The 23844-nt window shown below is 43.5% G+C and overlaps 1 protein-coding gene across 8 annotated transcripts in view; it reads right to left on the bottom strand.

Moving 5' to 3' along the window:
• The window catches only part of ATRNL1 (attractin like 1), a 1089767-nt gene that overhangs the window by 840099 nt on the left and 225824 nt on the right, over positions 1–23844 (bottom strand). For all 8 annotated transcript variants that reach the window (XM_061635905.1, XM_061635908.1, XM_061635909.1 and 5 more), the window contains exons 14-15: positions 7012–7144; positions 6173–6354 (exon numbers count right to left, since the gene is read on the bottom strand). In XM_061635905.1, the coding sequence (XP_061491889.1) occupies positions 6173–6354; positions 7012–7144 (315 nt within the window). The remainder of the gene's footprint in view (positions 1–6172; positions 6355–7011; positions 7145–23844) is intronic.

Below are 23844 nucleotides of genomic sequence, written 5' to 3' on the forward strand. Positions count from 1 at the left end.
CAGGAAATTGACCAATTATCTGAACTTGGGAACCACCAAACCACAATGCCTCTGTCTTGCTTGGATTCAGACTCATTCAGCCTACCACAGAGTCCAGGCACCGGTCCAGGGTTCCACAGCCTCTCCCGATTCAGATGTTATCGAGAAATAAAGCTGGGTATTATCAGCATACTGCTGACACCTCGACTCAAATCTCCTACAGTCACCCCATGCCAACCCTGGAAATAGGATCGGAACCACTGTAAAACAGTGCCTCCAATACCCATCTCACCAAGTCAGCTAAGAAAGATACCATGGTCAATGGTATCAAAAGCTGCTGAGAGATCAAGAATAACAGGGTCACTCCCCCTGTCTTTCTCTTGATAAAGGCCATCCATCAGGGCAACCAAGGCCAATTCAGTCCCATAACCAGGCCTGAACCCAGACTGGAATGGGTTAAGATAATTGGTTTCATCCAAGAGTACCTGCAAGAGAGCTATGCCACAACCATCTCAATCACCTTCCCTAAAAAGGGGGTATTCGTGACCGGTCAGTAGTTGTCACAAACCAATGGGCCCAGGGTGGGTGATTTCAGGAGTGGTCAATCACTGCTTCTTTCTGGGTGGCTGGGACCACTCTCTCTCGCAAAGACACATTGATCACACCCTGGATCCACTTGGTCATACCCACTTGGCAAGCTTCAATAAGCCAAGAAGGGCAATGGTCAAGAGGACATGTTGCTGGCCACATCATCGCAAGCACTTTGGCCACATCATCAGGCCACATAAACTTAAACTGATCCCAAGAAGTTGCAGCAAATGTTGCACTAGACAACTCACTGGGGACTACAGTAGATGTACATGGGGCATTAAGATTGCTATGGAGGCGAGCAACTTTACCCTCAAAGTGCCTTGAAAACAATTAATAGTTTTATGGACTGGAGTCTTGCCAAGGAGCATGGTGTGCCCACTCAGACACTAGAGAAGCCCTTGTCTGTCAAAACCATTGACGGGCAGTCCTTAAAGTCGGGAACTGTTACTAAGGCTACAGAGACGCTAAGGATGGAAATTCCAGGACATGTGGAAAGCCTGTCATTCGAAGTGGCCACCCTGCCCCATTTTCCAGTGGTGTTGGGAATGCCCTGGCTGGTTCAGCACAACCCCACCATTTTCTGGGATGAAGCGGTGGTAGTGTTTACCTCGGGTTATTGTCATCAGCACTGCCAACCGCGGGAAGAGTGTTCTCCCTCCGTCTTGGCCGGAACTGCACTGCAGGAGGGAGCAGTTTTGCCAGAAAAGTATGAGGAGTACCGGGAAGTCTTCAACAAAAAGGAAGCCGACCAGTTGCACCCCCATTGCCCCTATGACTATGCCATAAACCTGATGCCGGGGGCAAGTATCCCTTTGGAACAGATCTATTCCTTGTTTGAACCAGAGTTGGTGGCACTAAGGGAATTTCTGGAGACCAATCTAAAAAGGGTTTCATTCGGCCGTCTCAGTCACCGGCAGGGCATTGTGCTGTTTGTTAAGAAAAAGAGTGAGGAGCTACATCCATGTAATGACTACCGAGAGTTGAACAAGATCACAATCCCCAACAGCTACCCCTTGCTGCTCATCACCGAGATGCTGGAGCGTCTGCGGTCGGCCAAGATCTATACTAAGTTGAATTTCAGGGGAGCTTACAATCTTGTGCAAATCAAGAAGGGGAATGAGTGGAAGACTGCATTCAAGACTCAATATGGACAGTTTGAGTACTTGGTCATGCCGTTTGGACTATCCAATTGCCTGGGGTCTTCCAGAGTTTTATGAACGACATTTTTAGGGACTATTTGGACCACTTCATGCTTGTGCATTTGGATGATATCCTCATTTACTCGGACTCCCCAGCTCAGCACAAGGAGCATGTGTGGGCAGTGCTGCAACACCTCAGGGAACATCGCCTCTACGCCAAGCTGGAGAAGTGCAGCTTTGATCTAACCATGTTGGACTTTTGGGGATACCGCATTTCTCCCACAGGAGTCGAGGTGGACCCAGGCAAGGTCCACAGAGCTCTCATGTGGCAGCCTCCCAAAATGAAGGAGGATCTTCAGCGGTTCCTGGGGTTCGCTAACTACTACCATCGGTTCATTGAGAACTACCCCGATAAAACTGCCCCTCTCATAGACTGTCTGAAGGCCTCAGGTCCTTTCACTGGACAGAAGCTGTGCAAAGAGCCTTTGAGGAGTTGAAAGTCCTGTTTACCTCTGAGCCCATACTGCAGCATGTGGATCCTATATGCCCTTTCATGAGTGGAGACGGATGATTCGGACATGGCCATTGGAGCGGTGCTTTTGCAACCAGCCTGGGTGTGTGGGTCTGAGGCCGTGTGCATACTTCTCATAGAAGTTAACAAGTTCTGAACAAGCCTATACTGTGTGGGAAAAAGAGTTGTTGGCAATCTGGGATGCTTTTGAAACTTGGTGGCATCACTTGGAAGGGGTGCAGCATGAGATAGAGGTTCCCACATATCATCGCAGTTTGGAGAGTCTCCACACCACACATAAACTGAACCAGAGACAAGTGTGTTGGACTCAATTCTTTGCTAGCTTTCGCTTCAAAATTCATTACATTCCACAGGCGCAGAATAAATGGGCAGACACACTGTCCCGCAAGCCAGAGTATCTGGATAATCCAACCCCGAGACCGCCGCAACTCATTATATCCCTCAAGAAGATGGTGGCAGCTGCATGCCAGGACTCCTGGATTGACAAATTGCGTTCAGCACAGGAACTAGATCCTTTTTGCTAGGGAGAAGCGGTTGGAACTAGAGGGGCAACCCCCTGGAAGCGCAGCTGACTTCATGCTAAGAGGGGGGGTTGTATCATTATGCAGCTATGTATGTGCCCCCAGGAGACTTGAGAGCCAAGGTCCTACGTCAGTGTCATGATTCTCCTACCACATTCTGGAGTATTTAAAACCTTGCAAGCAATTACAAGGGAGTTTTGGTGGCCATGGATGAAATGTGAGGTGGAGCGTTACGTCCAGTCTTGCCACACCTGTGCCAGAGCCAAACATGCTGTGGGGCGGTCAGCAGGACTTTTAGAGCTGCTCCCTATGCCTGAGAGACCCTGGCAAATGGTGACCATGGATTTCATCACTGACCTCCCCTCCACCCAGGGGAAAATGACAGTTTTGGTGATCATGGATGCTTTTACTAAATGGCTCATTTCATTCCATGCTCGGGGCTTCCAAACACATAGGGGACAGCTCAACTATATGTTCAGAATGTTTACCATCTGCATGGGCTCCCGGACAGTTTGGTTTCGGTTCAGGGTCCACAATTTAGAGCTCAGGTTTGGCACGTTATGTGGCAGCTCCTGCAGAGTGAGCTGAGGCTGTTGTCTCATCACCTGCAAATGGATGGACAGACTGAGAGAGCTAATGCCACCTTCACTGTTATGTCAATTACCAGCAAGACAACTGGATGTCCTTTCTGCCCTTAGTGGAATTTGCTTGCAACAACGTGGTGCATGCTACCACTCAGCAGACACCTTTCTTTGCTAACCTGGGATATAACCCTTGGGCCTTTACCACTCCTAATGTCAATCCAGACATTCCGGCGGCTGAGGACTTTGTACAGGAGCTTCAGGCTATGCAGCAATTGCTGAAGGAACAATTGGAGATGGCAAAGATCGACTATAAGAGAGAAGCTGATCAACACAGGCAGTAGGGACCCAAAATTCATGTGGGAGATAAGTTGTGGCTATCCATGCACTATTTGTTGACTTGGGCGTTGTTGACTTGGAAGCCAGAAGATTGGGGCCCTTCGAAGTTGAAGCCCAGATCAATCCAGTGGCCTTTTGTCTGAGGATGCCTCCCTCTCTCAAGATTCACCCGGTGTTTCATCACTCTCTGCTTACTCTGGAGCAGCCCCCCCAACCCTCAAAGGATACAAGAGGTGCCGCTGCCACCTTTTGGGTGGAGGGGCAAGAGGAGTACAAGGTGGAGCAGATTTTGGACTCGCGAAAGTGCTGAGGGCGACTGCAATACCTGATCCAATGGAAGGGGTATGATTAGGCTGAACATACCTGGGAATCAGCTAGCAACGTCCACATGCCGGAGCTGGTGAGAGAGTTCCACAAAGCCTACCTGGATAAGCCCAAGCCTGGGGGGGGGGGAAATGGAGCATGGAAGGGGGATGATGTTGTGCCCCAGTCAAAGGGAGAGTTAGTTCTGGGAGGAGAGTCAGATGAGGACGAGGTTCCTTGGGGAGCTGGAGAAAGGGAGATGAGCGGGGAGGGTTCAGACAGCCCTCAAACTCCCATGCCTGGCACTTCCACTGAGGCAGCTCCTGCCCTGCCTGCAAGTCCAAAGCCCGAGCAGTTGGGAAGCGACTCTCCAATAGTACCATCTACTCCCATGCAGGAATCCCCGCCAGACACTTCAAACGCCTCCCAGCCAATCAGCATTCCGCTTCCTGAGGCCACGCTGTCACCTAGCGAAGCCCCGCTGTCGGATGGGCTGGCTGAGACTCTCCCCCCCCGAGCCCCATATGAGGAGGCATGAGAAGAGAGATTTTCAAAGGGTGAAACTCAGGCAGAGCTGCAGCTTACGTGCAAAAACCTTCCCTACTTAAGCTGGTGTCTTCCAAGGCACAAGTGCTGAGTTAACTCTCTCCAAACGCTGCAGAGACTGCTCAATTAGCATAGTTAGGGAAAGTAGTGAGTCAGAGTAAACAGGTACATGAAGTGTACCACTTTGGATGTAACCATAACTCTAATAAAACGAGAAAAAGACATCACCTCACCTCAGTCTCAATCCTTCATCTCTGGGCAGGACAACTTCTTGACATTTGATGAAACAATGTCACTGAACTCCAAATATGAGAGCCGTGACGAAGATGCACAATAACAAGAGCTCATATTCATACATGGCACACCCTGAACTCTCTAACTATTTTGTCTTCATTAAGAAGGGCAGAATAAAATTCTTGGAGAAATGGGTAATGTTAAGATGTTAACATATCAATAAGCTGCTGTGAAAGTGTCCATTCAAATGTGAAAGGCAACAAGTCCATTACCTTTGTTCATAATTATAATAAGCATTTCAGACAATGGCTGCTTTAACAGGGACCTCACCACTTCAGCTTCATTGAATAGCAAATACTTTACCTGACTATTGATTTTTACCAACCAAAAGCAAAAAGACTTGAAAGCGGCGAGTGTTGCATAACTTCAACTTCAATAAGCGTGGTTAGCCAAAAGCTGAGTAAAAGTTTGTGTAAAAGTTTGTCTTCCCTTAGAGGCAATGTTGCACAGATAATGAGTTCCACTGTAGTGTTTAAGCCTTCTGACAATTTTTTTAAAACCTATAATAATTCTGCCGAATGGTAACAGAACACTACAATGATGACATTTAGCCATCATGCTACACCATAATTTAGTGCAAAGGGAAAGAGCTGTACTGAACTTTAGGTTTGCATGTCCTCCCCTTCCACTACCTCTCCCCCTCAGACCTGGATATGAGGATTTTGAAAGCATTAGTTTTTGCCTAACCAAAGTTTGTCATTTCATCTGAACCAACAAAGTATAGTTAATATTAATTACAGTTTGTTTGAAACAAGCCATCTTGGCTTCAAATAAAGCATAGTTAACATTAACCACAGTTTTTTTAATTCAGATGAAATTTGGTTTAGCAAAAGTGGAAGTGATAGCTTCCTAATTGCTCCTTGCAGTTGCACTGGAGAGAGGAGAGGAAGCACGTGATCCTGAGGCTTGCTGCAGCTCATTCATATCACACTAAACTATAGTTTAGGATGATATCCAAAGGTGGCCAACAAAAACAAATAATTTTTCTTTTTTTAAAAAAAATACACAACTATTATCCAACAGGGGTGATATAATCCTATAACCATAAGTGACTTCGTTAGTTTTAAAAAGAAAGATCTATATATACACTGTAAAGCAAATGGGTCAACTTAGCAAGGCATAACTAATACAGTACAAGGGACACTTAAGTCGAAACAGTTAACACCCATAGGAAAAAAAAGTTACCATCCCAGGAGATCCTATAGAAAGAGTTGGTACCACAGGTACTGGAGCAAATACTCCTGAAATTTATCTAGGTTTCATTAACATTCTTAAAAAGATTAACAGCTTTTTTATCCTCAACTTACATTTGCACATGTACACTTATGAATTAGACAATCAGGTTACCTGGAGGGTATACTTCTGAATTTCATCCAAAACAAACTCTACTTCTTTTGAGGTTGTTAACGAAGCAAGGATCCCATGTAAGCCATAGCAGTAAAGTCTGGCATTATCATAGTTTTCACGGCTAGAGTTTATACGAAGGCAGGCATCTCCAACATGATTCCATCCTTCTCCACACAGATGAGCTAGTAAAGAGTTACACAAGCTTACAGCAGTCGTGAAAGAAAAAACACCACATTTAGAACTAGACTTCAGTATTAACTTTTCAGAACATAATTCAACTAAAAGACATGTCACCTACATATTTGGTTGGAACAAGACATGTCATTCCACCCATTTCCTCCAGCATGAAATAGAATTCTGCTAAACATATGCCTGGAACCAACCCTGTAACGTTTACATTCTTGTTGTGAAAAGGTCAGATGTTTTACACTGGAATGGCTTACTAGAAAAAACATTTTTGACAAATGAAGTAAAACAATAAGAACAGAAGAACAATGTAATATACAATGGGTTAATGCCAAATAATCTCAGGAGAATAATAAACTTTGTGATTTATATAAAATTATTTGTATTATTATGCTTATTATTATGCATTTAGGTGGCATGTTGATGGGTGCCTTAGAAAGCCATACAGAAATAAAACACTGTCTAGAAGAATATAACTACTGTTGTACATATTCTTGGGTTTGTCATTTTTGTGCCAATTACACTGAATAATTAAGGCCACAGTTGTTTGTGTTGAATTTTGAAAAGTCTGTATTACTAACTGATGAAACTTCCTCCCATTTTCTCTAATCATGCTTAAATTTTTTAATTTCAACACATTTTTCCCCTTTTACCTGGCAAGGCTTGGCATTCTTGCTGTCGCTGGTCCCATTGGCAGTTGAGGTTTAGTGAACAACTTTTGCAGCTTGTCAGCTTATTACAGATCTGTTCGTTTCTTACATGGCATTTGGTGTAGTTTTTCACTGACTAGAATATAAGTACACATACAAACCATGTTAATTCTCTGAATGGAGTCAACTTAAAAACTTCAGAAGGAACTGATTGATATATATATACAAGCAATAGCAAGCAAATTTTAATGGAGCTTAAATTGTGAAGCTTACTCATGTACTACTATTGTTTGAAATTAGAAGGAAAATATTAGGATAAGTATATTTTCTAAATTTTAAAATGCATCTTTTAAAAAAGAATTAAATGAGACACAAAATCCAATATTAATAAAAAAAACTTTTTTAAAAGCTTTTAAGAATTTGACAACTGTCTTTGATTTGATTAGAAACAGCACAAGCCAATGGTTGCTTCATAAATAAATTGTAGAGATGCATATTTCTTGGGCTAGTAAACTTGCTTTTTCTAAGGTCAAGTGAACATATTGCTCAGTTAACATCTAGAAGGCCTGACTTGAAGAACCTATTGTTGTTATGTGCTTTCAAGTCGATTGCGACTTATGGCGACCATATGAATCAGTGACCTCCAAGAGCATCTGTCGTGAACCACCCTGTTCAGATCTTGTAAGTTCAGGTCTGTGGCTTCCTTTATGGAATCAATCCATCTCTTGTTCTATTCCCTTCTATTTTCCCAGCATTAATTCCGCTCCGCCCGCCCACACGAAGCCTGGGCAGGGGGAGCACAGTTGTGGCTAGGGGGCAAAGCTGCAGCTGCCATTTCAGAGGAGGGCAAGTTGTGAGTCGCACATAATGTGTATGTGTGATGCATTGCAAGAGGGGGCGGAGCACCAGGGGCTTATTTAACCCCTCGCCGCCCCTCTCTCCTCCTTTGGCTCATGATGCCCACCCCTCCCTCCCTCCCTCTTTTATGGTGTGATCAGGGTTGCTTCAGGGCCGAGCAGGAATTTTTTATCCTGCCCACTCTTATTGGCGGTCAGGTTTTTTGCCTGCTCCACACTGTGAGGGTGGGAGGGAATTGGGTTAGCAGGTGTCATGATTAATAGGTGGTTTGGGCTAATTTGGCTAATTTGGCAAGCTGAAAAATTTATGCCCCTAGTGGGGCATGTTTGTGGGACATGGAGACGGGAAGGTGCGGGAAGGGAAGTAGGTAAGGACAGCTAGGTGGCCCCCTTAGGCACCTTTGGAGGTGACTGGTGGTTCTGGAGGGCTGTCTCTCAGGGCTTTATGGGCTGAGGGCAGGATATGGGCTGCTTTTGGGGCCAACTTACCTCATCCACCCGGAGTTGTATGGCCCCGGGGGGGGTGATGTGGGAAGACCCCCATGCTCACCTACGTGTGGCCAGGGCAAGGGGTAAGCAAAAGAGGCAAGCTGCTTGTATGGGAAGCTGCTTGCTTATAGATAGTTCCCGCACTTAGGCTTCCCCTCTGCAGGTCGCTTTAATGGGTTTGTTATAGTTTAATAAAGTGGCCCTTTGTTCAACCCAAACTGCTGTTGTCTGTGTTTTATTTCGCCCCTCGGCCACAATTGTCTTTTCTAGTGAATCATGTCTTCTCATGATGTGCCCAAATTAGGATAACCTCAGTTTCATCATTTTAGCTTCTAGTGACAGTTATTTGTCTTTTTTGCAGTCCATAGTATGCACAAAGCTCTCCTCCAACACCATATTTCAAATGAGTTGATTTTTCTCTTATCCACTTTTTTCACTGTCCAACTTTCACATCTGTACATAGAGAACTGGAATACCATAGTCTGAATGATCCTGACTTTGGTGTTCAGTGATACATCTTTGCATTTGAGGACCTTTTCTAGTTCTCTCACAGCTGCCCTCCCCAGTCCTAGCCTTCTTCTGATTCCTTCACTATTGTCTCCATTTTGCTTAATGACTCTGCCAAGGTAGTGATAATCCTTGACAAGTTCAATGTCCTCATTGTCAACTGTAAAGTTATACAAATCGTCTGTTGTCATTACTTTAGTCTTCTTGACGTTCAGCTGTAGTCCTGCTTTTGTGCTTTCCTCTTTAACTTTCATCAGCATTCGTTTCAAATCATTACTGGTTTCTGCTAGAAGTATGGTATCAGCTGCATATCTTAAATTACTGATATTTCTCCCTCCGTTTTTCACATCTCCTTCATCTTGGTCCAATCCCGCTTTCCATATATTATGTTCTGCATATAGGTTAAACAAATAGGGTGATAAAATGCACCCATCTCACACCCTTTCTGATTGGGAACCAAATGGTTTCCCCATATTCTGTCCTTACAGTAGCCTCTTGTCCAGAGTATAGGTTGCGCATCAGGACAATCAGATGCTATGGCACCCCCATTTCTTTTAAAGCATTCCATAGTTTTTCATGATCTACACAGTCAAAGGCTTTGCTGTAATCTATAAAGCACAGGGTGATTTTCTTCTGAAATTCCTTGCTCCGTTCCATTATCCAACGTATGTTTGTGATATGATCTCTGGTGCCTCTTCCCTTTCTAAATCCAGCTTGGACCACTGGAATTTCTCGCTCCATATGCTTTGATTTGGATTTTTGCATTGAGCAGGAGGTTGGACTTGATGGCCTTATAGGCCCCTTCCAACTCTTTGACTCTATGAATCCTCCAAACTGTAGGTTGGTAAGAGTGCTGGGGATTGTAGTACTGAGAGGGGTAATCTACAGTTCCCAGGATTCTTTGAGGGAAGCCATGTGCTTTAAATGTATGGTGTGGATGTGACCCAGATAGGCAAAATCAGTAATACAGTGGCAAATTCAGAAGTGCAGGGTCCCTTCATGTACGTCACAGCCATGGCCCCCTTATTTTGTTGCTGGGTTGAGAATGAGATTCTTGTTAATGCCTTCTCCCACAACAACAGATGTCCCTAGGAGCCAAAAAGCATAAAAGGGGAAAGTGTTAGCTGCTGAGAAGAGTCTTCTCAATGGCTGACTCACTTCCTTTCACTCTGATTGGCTCCAATCAGCTGGAAAGGACAAGGAAGGATATTAGAAGACTCTTCTCAGTGGCTAACACACTCCCCTTTCATGCTGATTGTCTCATAGGATGCTAAAGACATAGGGACGCTGTTGGGACCCTGCTCCCAAAAAAGTAAAGGATCTAAGACCCCCTGAGACGTTGGACAACTACACCCCTGGGCAAAATGAAGAAGTGCTGTTGTGCAAGGTGAAACTTGATGATACTTTGGAGATCTCGCGCTGTAAAATGATACTTTTATGGATCCACCATCACCCCCAAAAATAAAAACTTTTTTTTCAGTAAAACTCTACAGAAGCTAGAAAAGGAGAAAAATACTGCATATTTCAGGATTCTGAGAGACACTCTAGAGTTTATTGATCTCCTCTCTAAATTAGATAGTTCTGCTTATATTTCTTATGTTGCAGTTTGATTTCTTTTTAGGTGTCACATTAGCAATATATAGAGTACATTGTGCCTTTAAAGCAGGAATGGGGCTGCAGACAGAATTTCTGGCCCTTTGCTGTACCCATCAATCCCAGGGTTATGAGTCTCATCTTTAGGAATGCTACCTAAGAAGCAACCCAGGGAATACTGACTCATTCACAATTTGTCCTTTCCAAGGGGTGGGTCTGTGAATGATGTCATACCGCATAAATATGCCTCAGTGAGGTATACTTCCTTTGACGAGGCTGTGACAGTAATAAGAAAAGGGGGAAGGGGCGTTACTGGTGAAATATAACATAAAGTCAGCCTTTCCCCTTCTGCCAGTACACCAAGATGATGTTGACCTGTTGGGTTTTAGGTTTCAGGGCCAGTATTGCGTTGACAAGGCAACGCCGATGGCCTGTTCCATCTCTTGCTCTGCCTTCAAAGTTTTAGTACTTTCCTGGAATAGGCAGTTAAGGACAAGTCTGGGCTGTCCCTCACTGTCCATTACTTGGATGATTTTTTGTTTGTGGGGCTTGCTGGCATCTGTTGTTGTCAGTGTCTGATTGATGCATTTGCTGATTTGACCTCTGACCTTAGGGTGCCTCTGGCACCTGAGAAGTCTGAAGGCCCAGCAACTAGTCTCACCTTTCTGGGCATTCAGCTTGACACTGTGCCGCAGTCTTCTAGATTGCCAGAGGACAAGCTCTCTGCTTTGAGGGTCAGGTTAAGGGTAGCCATGTTGGCCAAGAAGCTCAACCTCTTGCAACTCCAGGAGTTGGTCGGTCACCTGGTTTTTGCATCCAAAGTGATAGAACTAGGCAGGGCATTTTTGAGATGTCTTTGTGATGCGATGAAGGGAGTGCGTTCTAGGCTCCATCGCATCTGAGTTTCTGCCGGTATGTGTGCTGACTTACGGATGTGGCTTACGTTCCTCGAGGAATTCGATGGTCTTTCCTTTTGGAGGGCTGAATCGCTCTTGTAGACAGAGCTATAGGTGATGTCAGATGCAGCTGGTGGGCTATGGTTTGGCATCATATTCCGCTATCAGTGGTGTGCTGAGAGATGGCCAGAGGCTTGGAGAGATTCAGGGATCCCTGCTGACCTAACATTCCTCGGGTTTTTCCCAATTGTTGTCGCAGTGCACATTTGGCCTTTGGCTTTCTGGAACCGCACAGTGTGGTTCTAGTGCTACATCTTGGTGACGGTCTGTGTTGTGAACTCACAGACGTTGCAGTCATCTTGTGTGGTGCACCTGGTCTGGGCATTAGTTCTGCAGTACCTGCACTTTCATATCTTGTTTATTGCGTGGTATGTTCCGAGTGTGCAGAATAGCACTGCTGATGCGCAGTCTCTATTCCAGATGGAGCATTTCAGGGAGTTGGCCCCAGGTGCAGCACACGATCTGATCCCGATGACATCCAATTTGTGGAGCCTTGGAAATTAAGAGGCAGGAGCGGTCATCATCTTTGTTTTGGCTCCTAGTACTGTGAAGGCCTATCATCAATGTTGGTCTGATTTTCAGTGCTTTGGGATGCATAGTGCACAGGACTTAGCTCAGGACTGGCCCATCCCGGTGGATCACCTCATGCGGTTTATGTTATTCCTGCAGGCCAAAAGCAGGGCAGTTAGTACCATCACTGGCCACCTTTCTGCATTGGCCTTTGTATACAAGGCCAGTGGCCTTTCTGAGCATACTTCAGATTTTAGGATAAGGAAGATGTTAGAGGGATGGGCACATTCATGCCCTGTGGTTCCTAATAAGCAGAAGTCTTTTGCCCCTGGTATTCTCTTTCAGATAGTACAGGAATTCCATTGCCTCTATTCTTCCATGTATGGGGCCAATTTATTCGTGGCCACAGCCGTAACTGCTTTCTATGACACTTTCCACCCAAGTAAGTTCTTGGCCAGCTCTAGGCTCGACAGTTTGGGCAGGGCCTTGTGTGTTGGGGATTGCGTGCTGGCTGATGCCACCATCCATCTGATGTTGCAGAGGTCAAAAACTGACCGCAAGGGGAGACCAGTTGTCATGGGCCACTGCCCTTTGACTGTGTTATGCCCAGTTACAGCCCTAAGGGCTTTTCTTTCTGTTAGGCCAGCGGGACACAGTTATTTGTTCATCCACCTCAGCAGGTCCACCCTGACGCAGTTTCAGTTCTGGTCCATTGTTCAGAGAGCCTTGTAGGCAAGATCCTGGAGTGTATGGTTTGCATTCTTTCCAGACTGGGGTGGCTACTGCTGCAGCTCTCGGGGGCTTTCCCCCGGATGACATTCAAGCCATAGGCAGATGGCGATCTGCAACTGTCCTGCACGGAGATGAAATAATCGGTCTGAGGTGAGGTATTGTCTTTTTCTTTTTTTATTAAGGTAATGGTTACATCCGAAACTGTGAGCTTCATATACCTGTCTGCTCTGGCTCACTACTTTCCCTAACTATTCTAACTAAGCAGTGTCTGCAGCATATTGGGGAAGTTTACTCAGCACGTAAACCTTGAAAGACATCTGCTTAAGTAGTGAAGGTTTTCTCACGTAAGCAGCAGCTCTGCCTCAATTCTACCTTTTGAAAGTCTCTTTTCTCGCTCCTCACCTCAGGCGAGGGGGGATGAGTCTCAGATGACACCTCAGGAAGGGGGGCTTTGCTAGGTGATGAAACAGGCTCTGGAGCCTGTGTAATGATTGGCTGAAAAGCATCTGAAGTGCCCGGTGGGGAATTCTGCGTGGCCAGGAGCAGTGCGACCATGGGAGCATCTTCTAACAGGTATGATGGCGGGCTCAAAGGGACTGGTTTTTCATTTTCCAATGTGCTGGGCTCGGGGGGATGAGCTCTATCAAATCCCTCCCCATTAAGCTCTCTATCGCCCACATTCCAAGTTTCTTCATCCTCATCAGTCTCCTCCCCCACTCTTGCTCCTGTTCTAGCTCTCCCCCAGTCTGGGTCCACCAGCAGCATACAAGGGTTATGTTCGGTTGTGATGGGTTAATTTGTTCTGACTGTTTCTTTCTTTTCTGTTCCTGCACGTTTGGGGTGCCTACCGGACCTGGCCCATGTGGTTTTCTGTGCCCACTCTATCATCTTCTGGGCTCAGAGGAGGGCCAGTTCTTCTACAGCGGGGACACAGTTGCACCTTTCGACTTGGGCTACGGTGCAGTGGGTGGCTAAAGGGGGAATGTTATGGGGAGAATTTATTCCAAATGTGTTAAGAATAATGTCTGTTGGACGAGTTAAGAATAATGTCTGTTGGCCCAGTACCACGTTTTAGTGGTACATTTGGGAGAGAATGACTTTGTGCAGCGTTCAGGTATTGATCTGCTGCATAGGGTTACCCATGACTTTTGATAGATCAAGAGTAGTTTTCCTGACCTTTTCCTTGTGTGGTCAGACATGCTGGAATATAGGGTTTGGCGTGGTGCTGTTCATCCGAATAGGATTGACAGGGCTCAGCGCTGGGTGAATAAGATGATCCAGAAAATGGTTTTGGCAATGGGGTGGGCCTACATACAGCATGGTCAGAAACGTTATGATTCTCCCCATTTATTCAGGGATGATGGTGTTCACAGTTGTGATTTCTTTTCGAAGGACCTGCAGTTGGGTTTTTCTGAACTGTTCATGTGGGGTGAGAGGTGATCAAGCTGCAGCTGATAACCTCTCGTGGTGTGGAGTTCGGGCAGGTGAGGAAGACGGGGGGTAAACAACAGGTATACTGAGGCATTATTGGGTGAAGGGCACCTTTTAGGAAACCATCACTGCTTGTTGTGGAGGGGACACCTGGGGGTGCCCTTGTGAACTCACACATTGGGGTGAATGCCAGGACGGCGGGGCCACAATGCAGAGGTGGGGTGCACACCTAAGGCTCAGCCAGCAAGGAGGGGCGGAATTGCCGATGGCTGCTGATGTGCCCAGGAGACTGAAGGGATTCTGCCCTACTAGATAGAGTTGAGCTCTCAACTGCCTGAGCGGTTTGAATTTGGTTTGAATTGGTTTAGTTTGGTTGTTTCCTTCATTCTAACAATCTGACTGCAGTGAGGATTGTTATATTTGAATAAATATAACATTTCATCAATATCATGTCTCTGAGTCTTCTTTGCAGGTGTGGTGGCAATGGCGAAACTCCAGCCCACAGGCCTAATTAGGCCCAGCAGGGGTTTGACCCGTGAGGCCATTTTCCTGAAAAACACACCCATCTCAGCTGATGGATACTGAGAGCCAGCACTTTTCAGTGTGTTTCCAAGCAGATTCTATTGATTGTGCATTCCCTTCACACTTAAAGAGAGCTTGGTGTATTTTGTGTTCAGTCATCTATACCAGAACACAAAATGTAAAGTGAGAGGAGGCCCTTAAGAAGAAAGCAATAAAAAATGGTGTGAGTTTAGAATGCATGACATCTGAGGAAAATCTAAAAGGAAATAAGCATGCTTTGCACAAAGAAAAGAAGATTAAGGGCGGGCATGATAGCAGTTGTTGTTTGTTAAAGGAAAAAACCCAGCTGCCACAACATATGTGCAGTGGAAATAATGTCATTTCTTTCTGTGGGAGAGAACAGGTAAGTGTGTGTGGAGGTGTGAATTAAGTGTAGGAAATTTTGCAGTATTCTGGATCACGTGACCTGTGCATTCTTTCTTTCCTTCTCTGATTAAAAATACATAAATTCCCAAATACTTGATAATACTCCTTTGATTTTTATGAATAATGTGTTTTCATTGGGCTACAGACATTTTCTTTATTTTTTGCTCTTGGACTACTTTTCTGTTGTGATACATATTACGGTTCTCCAGAATAATTTAAATGTTTGATTAATAAATTGTTGGGGGTTTTTTTGCTTTCTAGCCCTTATTATATAAAACTCAATACAATTATTTTAAAAAAATAGATTCCCAGATACAAATTAATGAATGGATACAGCATTTGTCTTTTTAGCAATAGCACAGCATTGATACATCAACCTAATTCTGAGAATTAGGGACACTGTTCTCTTGTTAAGTACTACGTTCATTTCTTTTAAGAAAATAGATTCTAGTTATAGACAAGATCATATACATACAATACAATGTACTCTTATTGAACCATGTTGGCATTTCAGAATACACCATGAAACACACCTATTATTTTTCAAGTCTTGCAGAAATGTATTGCAAGATACTCAGATACAAACTCAGAAACACAATCATGTTCTTTTAAAAGTGCTCTACATTGCTATAAACATAACAAATTAGCTAGAACAAAATGATATAAAGTGACAGAAGGTAAGTCTGTAAAATATCCACAGATGAATTTCAGAAATCTTTTTTATACCTATTTGCATTTAGTTTGGCTCAGCCATTATACATTATTGACAATGCTGCCTGAAAGATACATTACAATGAATTTTAAATTGCAAGTAAGCACCATCTGCTCATTTAATACTGTCCTCACCTAATATTCCTTGTTAACGTGTCATTATCACAATGTCAAAATGCTGAAAAGTTCAGGCTGCTTTTGAAAATGAATCCATATGGTAGTAAGCAACATGGAATGTAAAAAAAAACCCTTAAAATATATCTCTACCACTTTCACAACATGGATTTCTGACTATAGATAACCAAAGGCCATTAAACAATGTTTGACTTTCCTTTAAACTACTATTAATTACTCTCTGTGTTCTCTTACATATTCTACTCCCAACACTTATTTATTTTAAATCCAATTTACACATTCTTTTCTGAACAAATCTCAGTAGCCTAGTGTAAATGCAAATCCAATAGGTGGTTCTTGTTAACACTAAGGTTTTAGTCTGAGCTAACTAAACAAATTAAATTCAGAATTAAGAGTGCACATCTGTTGCACAAGTTTTTTTGTAGTTTTAAGAGGAAAATACATAAATGGAAGGTCATGAAAAAACTGCCATATTTTCTTAGTCATATGGCATTTTTCAACTGCCATATTTTCTTATTCAGCGGTAGAATATATACCAAGCAGTCCCACTATCATCTAGAGTGGTTTGTTGCTTCATGAAACTAGCATGAATAATGGCAAACTTGTGCTAGAAGATGGATGACATTTTCTCTTATGGGGAGGCTCGCAAGACAAAAACTGAGCATCAAAGTAGAATTTAACTGTGGTTATTCCCATCACCAGTGCTGATTACAGGCAGCCCAGATGGTAGCATGAAGGCTAGCAGGATTAGTGCACAGAACAGAATCCACATAAGCATCTATAATACAATCTCACCACCATTTGATATCTATTCTTTACAGTGGCTTCTTGCCACCCCCAATAATTCTGGGTTGGCACTACAATCCAAATCAGCCATGAAGAAAGCTACTACATGGTTTCAGGCCAGCTCCAGACACTCTTGGATGAGACCGATTATCTGGATCCATTTCAGTCGGGTTTCAGGCCTGGTTTTGGCACGGAAACAGCCTTGGTCGCCCTGTATGATGACCTTTGTCGGGAGAGAGACAAGGGGAGTGTGACTCTGCTGATTCTCCTTGATCTTTCAGTGGCTTTCAATACCATCGACCATGGTATCCTTCTGGGGAGACTAGCTGAGTTGGGAGTGGGAGGTACTGCATTGCGGTGGTTCCACTCCTGCTTGGCAGGTCATCTCCAGAAGGTGGTGCTTGGGGAACATTGCTCGGCACCCTGGACTCTCCAGTATTGGGTTCCACAGGGGTCAGTTCTGTCACCCATGCTGTTCAACATATACATGAAACCGTTGGGTGCGGTCATCCGGAGCGTTGGAGTGCGTTGCCATCAGTATGCTGATGACACGCAGCTCTATTTCTCCTTTTCATCTTCTTCAGATGAGGCTGTCAATGTGCTGAACCGGTGCCTGGCTGCGACAATGGACTGGATGAGGGCTAATAAACTGAGGCTCAATCCAGACAAGACTGAGAGGCTGCTAGTGGGTGGTTCTTCTGACCAGATGGTGGATGTCCAACCTGTCCTGGATGGGGTTGCACTCCCCCTGAGGGAGCAGGTTCATAGCTTGGGGGTTCTCCTAGAACCATCTCTGTCACTTGAGGCTCAGGTAGCCTCGGTGGCACGGAGTGCCTTCTACCAACTTCGGTTGGTGGCCCAACTACATCCCTATCTGGACAGGGATAACCTGGCTTCAGTTGTCCATGCTCTAGTAACCTCCAAATTAGATTACTGCAATGCACTCTATGTGGGGCTGCCTTTGAAGACCGTTTGGAAACTGCAGCTTGTGCAAAATGCAGCGGCCAGATTGGTAACAGGGACTAGACGGTCTGAACATATAAAACCGATTCTGGCCCGCTTGCGTTGGCTGCCTGTATGTTTCCGAGCTCAATTCAAGGTGCTGGTTTTGACCTATAAAGCATTACATGGCTTGGGACCACAATACCTGATGGAACGCCTCTCCCAATACAAACCCACCCATACACTACGGTCAAGATCAAAGGCCTTCCTCCGGGTGCCTACTCCAAGGGAAGCTCGGAGGATGGCAACAAGGGAGAGGCCTTTCTCAGTGGTGGCCCCCAAATTATGGAATGATCTCCCTGACGAGGTGCGCCTGGAGCCAACACTGTTATCTTTTCGGTGCCAGGTCAAGACTTTCCTCTTCTCCCAGGCATTTTAGCATGTGTTTTAAATTGTATTTAAAATATGTGTTTTAAATTGTATATTTGTTTTAATGTTTTTGATTGCTGTAAACCGCCCAGAGAGCTTCGGCTATGGGGCGGTATACAAGTGCAATAAATAAATAAATACATGGACTGCATATCAGTTCAAAAGCCAGTTGGACTCACATGGCAGTAGGTTCTCTTGCATCTTCATTCTGATAAAGTTGAAACCATCTTTGTTTCCTCCCACTCCCACAAATACTCTGTTGCCTTCACTGTTCTCCATGACTTATCAAAAATAATTGCTAGCAGTTCAGCATGTTCATTAGTTAATTCCCTTAAGATCCAGAGAACCATATACAGTAGCCCAATTGATTAAAGTAGCTCAAGGTTTGTTTTGTTTATGTCAGTTTCTGTATATTTTAAGTAGTCCCTTGTTCATTATCAACACCACAAATTACAATTTGTTTTCTGCTTAAGTTTCTGTGAATGCTTGCGTTTGCTTATTAAAAGTTTCATGATTATTCTATGTATCTAAACAGCTACATTTTTATCTAGAAGGTGTAGAAATACATATTTCATATTTTTTTCTATCCCATCTTTGAATCCTGATTTGCTAGATCTCAAAACTGCTAACATGTGTGCTTGGGAATTCCCCGTGTGCATCTAACCACCCACATGGTCCTTAAATATGCTTTTAAAGGGGCAGGATCTTTTACTGGAGTTAAACTACGTGCTGTCTTGAGTATGTGCGTCTAAAACCTCCTATAACTAGAAAATGTGTACCCACAGTAAAACTATTGGAAAAGGAGATATTTATTAGAAAGAATCAAAAGATATTTTTAACAATACATTGATTAAGGCTTGGCAGCATATATGTATACAGTCATGGGCATACATAAAACATTCTACTACAAACACACTTCTGACTAAAAGAAATAAGAGCCTCTTGATTAAAAAGGGGGAAAGAGCAATGGATGATAGAGATAGGTGTAAAGTTACCTCCCATAGCACTGGCACAAATGCTCCTGAAGCTGCGTGTGTGGTAGGGGTGAAGGTGCTGGGGACCCAGGCATTAAGCTCAGGAGTTCTATGCCTGAAGTGATTGCACATCTTTATTAGGAGGCAGGATTTCAGGCATAGGTCCTTCTCCTACCCTTGGGTCTGGAGTCTAGAAGTACACCAAAGGATGCTCTTTGATATCAGTGTGAGAAGTTGAATGAAGATGAAGATACTCCAAATAAGAGACAAGGCACAACAAGGAGGTGGCACACACACCTAGACAAAGATCTATCCTTAAATTGGGTTTTGGGATCTAGTGGGTTATGAAGAAGGAGTTAGATAATGTCAGGGATAATGCCCCATGATGTAAGAGAGAGGAATAAGGGACGGGAATCCTGGTGATGTAATGAGGAAGGAATTGGTGAGATGAGGAATGGGATGGAAAGGGGCATGTATGAAGGGAGAATGTTTGTTTGCTATGTCAAAAAAGTTTATCTCTTAGATGGCTCTCCTGAGTGGATTACCTGTTGGGGATGGTTGCTGTGGCATGTGGCTTCCTGATTTGTCAGCACATCTGCATTCAGACACTATTGTTCTTTCTGGTCCACATTTCCATTTCTATAGTATCTCTAGTTAGTGGAGCAAACCTGTCTGCGGAGTCTGATGCAAGCGTTTTTGGGTCTCCAAACCTGCTTCTAGTGACATTTGGTTTGCCAATTATTTGTGGTTACTGGGTTTAACCAGTTACAGTGTTTTAAACAATGTTACAGTGAATTAATCAATGGAGTTACCCCATGACCTTGCCAGCAAGAGGGTCAGGCATCAAGGAGTAAATAGGACAGAAAATATGGTGAAGACAGAGAGTTTTACCCAAGATCCTTCACTAGCTAAGCCAACTTTTGGTTCACTTCTAAACACACAGTGGAGGCTAACAGCAAAAGCCTTGTAACAAACCAAGATTTATCTTTAGTACAACCATAGACCTTATTGTCTAGGCCACCCTTTCCCAACCAGGGTGCCTCCAGATGTTGTTGGACCACAACTCCCATCTTTCTTGACCATTGGCAATGCTGGCTGAGGCTGATGGGAGTTGTGGTCCAACAACATCTGGAGGCACACTGGTTGGGAAAGGCTGGTCTAGACTAAGAGATGTTGAACCCATACACACAGCCCATCTCCTCCTTCATTTTCAGTGTGCCATGATTATTTATTTTATGTATATATTTATTTAAAGGCATTTACACTTCACCCCTTGCCCAAAAAGTCTGGAATAAGCCAAGATCTTAAGCCAATTTCAAAGCCATTGTTTAAGGTCCCAGCTTGTTCCAACCCTAGTACCTGGAGTATCCAACCTGGATGAAGTAAAAATGAGAACATATGGTTAACTGAAGACTTCTGGGTTTAATCACAGTGGGCTGAAAGAAGGGGTTTGCATTCAAACAAAGTTTCTGAATCAATCTAAAAAGTCTTGGCCCATTTAGCTACAACTCAGTTCAATACAAGGAAAATCAAACCATATCAATACTTTTTCTACAAACAGATGTGCACTCTATCTGCCCTTCATCCATACCAAGTTACTATATTGAGGTCTTTGCCTAGAAAAAGTTTTCTGTTAACAATTGAAGTGGATCCCACAGGTCTTTGATAAACTTAATTTCAAAGCTATAGCATAGTCTAATGATGAGAACTATGTGACAATTCATACAACTGGATGTTTCAGGTTCAGCAAAGTATTGTTCAAGAAATATCTGACCTGCATGTTCAAAAATACTGACTGCCTTCAGCCAGCACGCAAAATCATAATTCAGATGAGAATGTGCAACAGCAAGCCTTGGGCTCATGTACTCCACCTCTCCACTTCAGGCATGACCTTGAGGTGGTAATCAGAAGCTTTTGCTTCCAATTTTCTTTAACCTTAGTTTAGTGTGTTGTCTGACCTTAACTATGTTAACTATGGCTTTATGATGATTTATTAAATTTATATCCCGCCATTCCTCCGGAAGGGAGAACTTCATAATTCATTGTTTGAAGTTAGTTTGTTGCAAAACAAACCACACTTAAGATTAACCACAGTTTTACAGCTTGGACAACACAACTAGTTAATCTAAGGTGGAAGAGAAAACTTCCTAAGTTCTTCCTTGCAATTGTGCCAAAGAAGAAGGAAGAACACTGCTTACTGTGGTTCACCATAGGGTAGACATGTAAAATAAATGTGTTTTTATTTTAGCCTGCTCTGCTAAAGTTATTTAAACACTGCACTCAAAAGTCCCCATTAAACTGGGAGTAGAAAGGAAGTAGGAGGCAAAACAATAAATTTCCATACTAAACAATGTATCATATATTTAGCAATCAGTATAATATTTACATCAGTATAATGTTCACAAACTTGGGGGTAATCTAGTTCTCCACCACATTTCTCCCTTTATCTGTATATTCAGCACTGCAAGCAGGCGGCAATCCTCTGTCACCCACCCCGCTGAGTAGTCCCCTACCATGTGCACAGAGAGAGCTACACTTCTAGGAGACCCCTGTGTACCTAATGTCATGTGCTAGGGGATAGAATGGATCAAGAACTTTGTTTGAAACATTGGGCCATGGGCAAGATGACCTTTAACACACTTTAGATTTCAACTATGTTTCCTGCAGTTTAGCATTCCTGACCTGTTTGGAATTTCAGCTTCATTGCTTTCTCAATAAAGATAATATATGATGTGGGAAAAGACTAAAGTATAATTTCTGTTCATTATCCAGCTGTCCTTGCCTGACAGGCCTTAAATGATATATACTTGTAATATTCTTGCTTTAGTACTCTTTCTTCATTTCCTATCTATTTTTTTTACCTTTGCATTTCTAAGTACCACATACAAAATATCACATAAACTGGTATTTGGAACTTCCTTTTAAAAAATTATTGCATGCAGTTTTCCTAATATTTTTTGCTTTTAAAAGAGAAATATTTATCATTGCTATAAATGTTTTTATCAACTCAACAAAAATACCCACAGCCTTCTGATATGTTTCTGAGGGTTTGCCTTATCACAAGTAATTTTACTCTCCTGTCAACAGCACTACTGTATGCCACTGATAACACACAAGTAAAGTCAGTCACTTTTGATAATAATCTTCATGTTTCTTCTCAAGGGAACATGTATCAGGGTGGTTAGAAGAAGGTGCAAAGGTGGATTTTCTTTTTAGAGTAAGGGTTGAGGTTTCCCCCTCATTTTCTTGCAAACAGTTTTATATATTACACAAAATACGCATAGCCAAGAAAAAAATATCAAAATAAAAACTTAGTAGTAACAGAGAAAGCATCAATGTAAGAATTTACATTGTTATGCTAAGGTTAATTGTAAATGTCTGTCAATCAGATTACTGGCATATAATCCTGAAGAATTATCCCAAAATGTATCAATTCAGACACTATTGCTGTATCTTATAAATTAAATTATTAAATGTATTTGTTCATCTATATCATACTCCACTTATAGTCAAGGTAACAGTTAAAAAAAAGTTGGACCATGTTCCTAGACCTGCTAGGTGGTCTGGGCTGAAATCCTACACACATATACCTGAAGTAAGTTCCCATTGAACTCAATGGGACTTACAATTGAGTAGACATGTATAGAATTAAATTGAAGGTCACCATTTAAATCTCAGTTCAGAGGGGACAATACTGAACTACACCAGAGAGCTGTTGTAACAGCAAAAACAATGAAAACTGTAACATACTTTACAAATTACTATTATTTATTGAAGAACCGTATTTTAGTTCACATATATAAACTGGAAGTAATATGTATATTCTCGGTGACACTATCTCAAACTCAGTCTATAAATGTTACTTATTTGTTTTGAACTTTTTACACCCTGCCTTTCTTCTAATCCAGAGCACAATGCACCTTCACACAAGAAATCATTAGAACAACCATTTAAAATTGTTAAAAGCCATAAAATCATATTATTACATTTAAGTATAACACAGCAGCAGCATAGATAGGAACAGCTGCAGCACTGAGGGACTGGAGAAGACCTGCCCTGGAAGAGAGTACCTGAGCATCTGGGTGCTTGCTTGCTTGCTCCTCTGCTATCTCTTCAGACAACTGAGGTTCCAAGTAAGTGCTGCAAGGACTCAGACCCCCTGCCTGACCTTGACCCCAGACAAAGAGGCTGCAGTCAATCTTGCAGCCTCTTGCATCAGCTCCTGGCTGGGTCAGGGGGCATAAAAGCCTGGCTGCCCTTGGGAAGCCCCTTAGGGAGTCCCAGGGGCAAGGGCACTACCCCCTATTTTTTAAAATAACAATCTAGAGGAGATTAGTAGTGGGGAGGGCATATGGCACATGTGCAGTTCCTGTGCAAGGTGAGAGCCTGTGCAGTGAACTAAACAATAGGAGAAAGTCACCAGATGCTTTCGGAGTGAGAGTCTGCAACTGGCAGAAGGCTGGCCCTCCCTGGGTGTGAGACAGGGGGTGGAGTAGATATGCCCTGTGTGAAAGATATCGAGTGGGTCTGACTGTTCCCAATTCTCTCAGAGGCCTACTGGGATAACTGATTCAGGTAGGTTTTTTTGGTGGGCTCTTGTGTTCATATCAGGTGTTTAGGAGGGGTCTTAGTAAGAAGGAACATGGGTGATGCCACCCCAATTTCAGTGATCATGGCTGGAGGGAGGAATAGCCATGGGGAGGTGGTGAATTACCATAGAAGACGAGGGCAAGCCTATCTAAGCCTTGTTCCTCACTCCTACTCGTTTCATAGATGGTTCCTCATTGCTCATCTGCTGTGCCCACTGGTCTGTGTGTGTTGTTTAACATCAGATCA

The sequence above is a fragment of the Rhineura floridana genome, chromosome 7, assembly GCF_030035675.1.
Source record: "Rhineura floridana isolate rRhiFlo1 chromosome 7, rRhiFlo1.hap2, whole genome shotgun sequence".
Classification (NCBI taxonomy): Eukaryota; Metazoa; Chordata; class Lepidosauria; order Squamata; family Rhineuridae; genus Rhineura; species Rhineura floridana.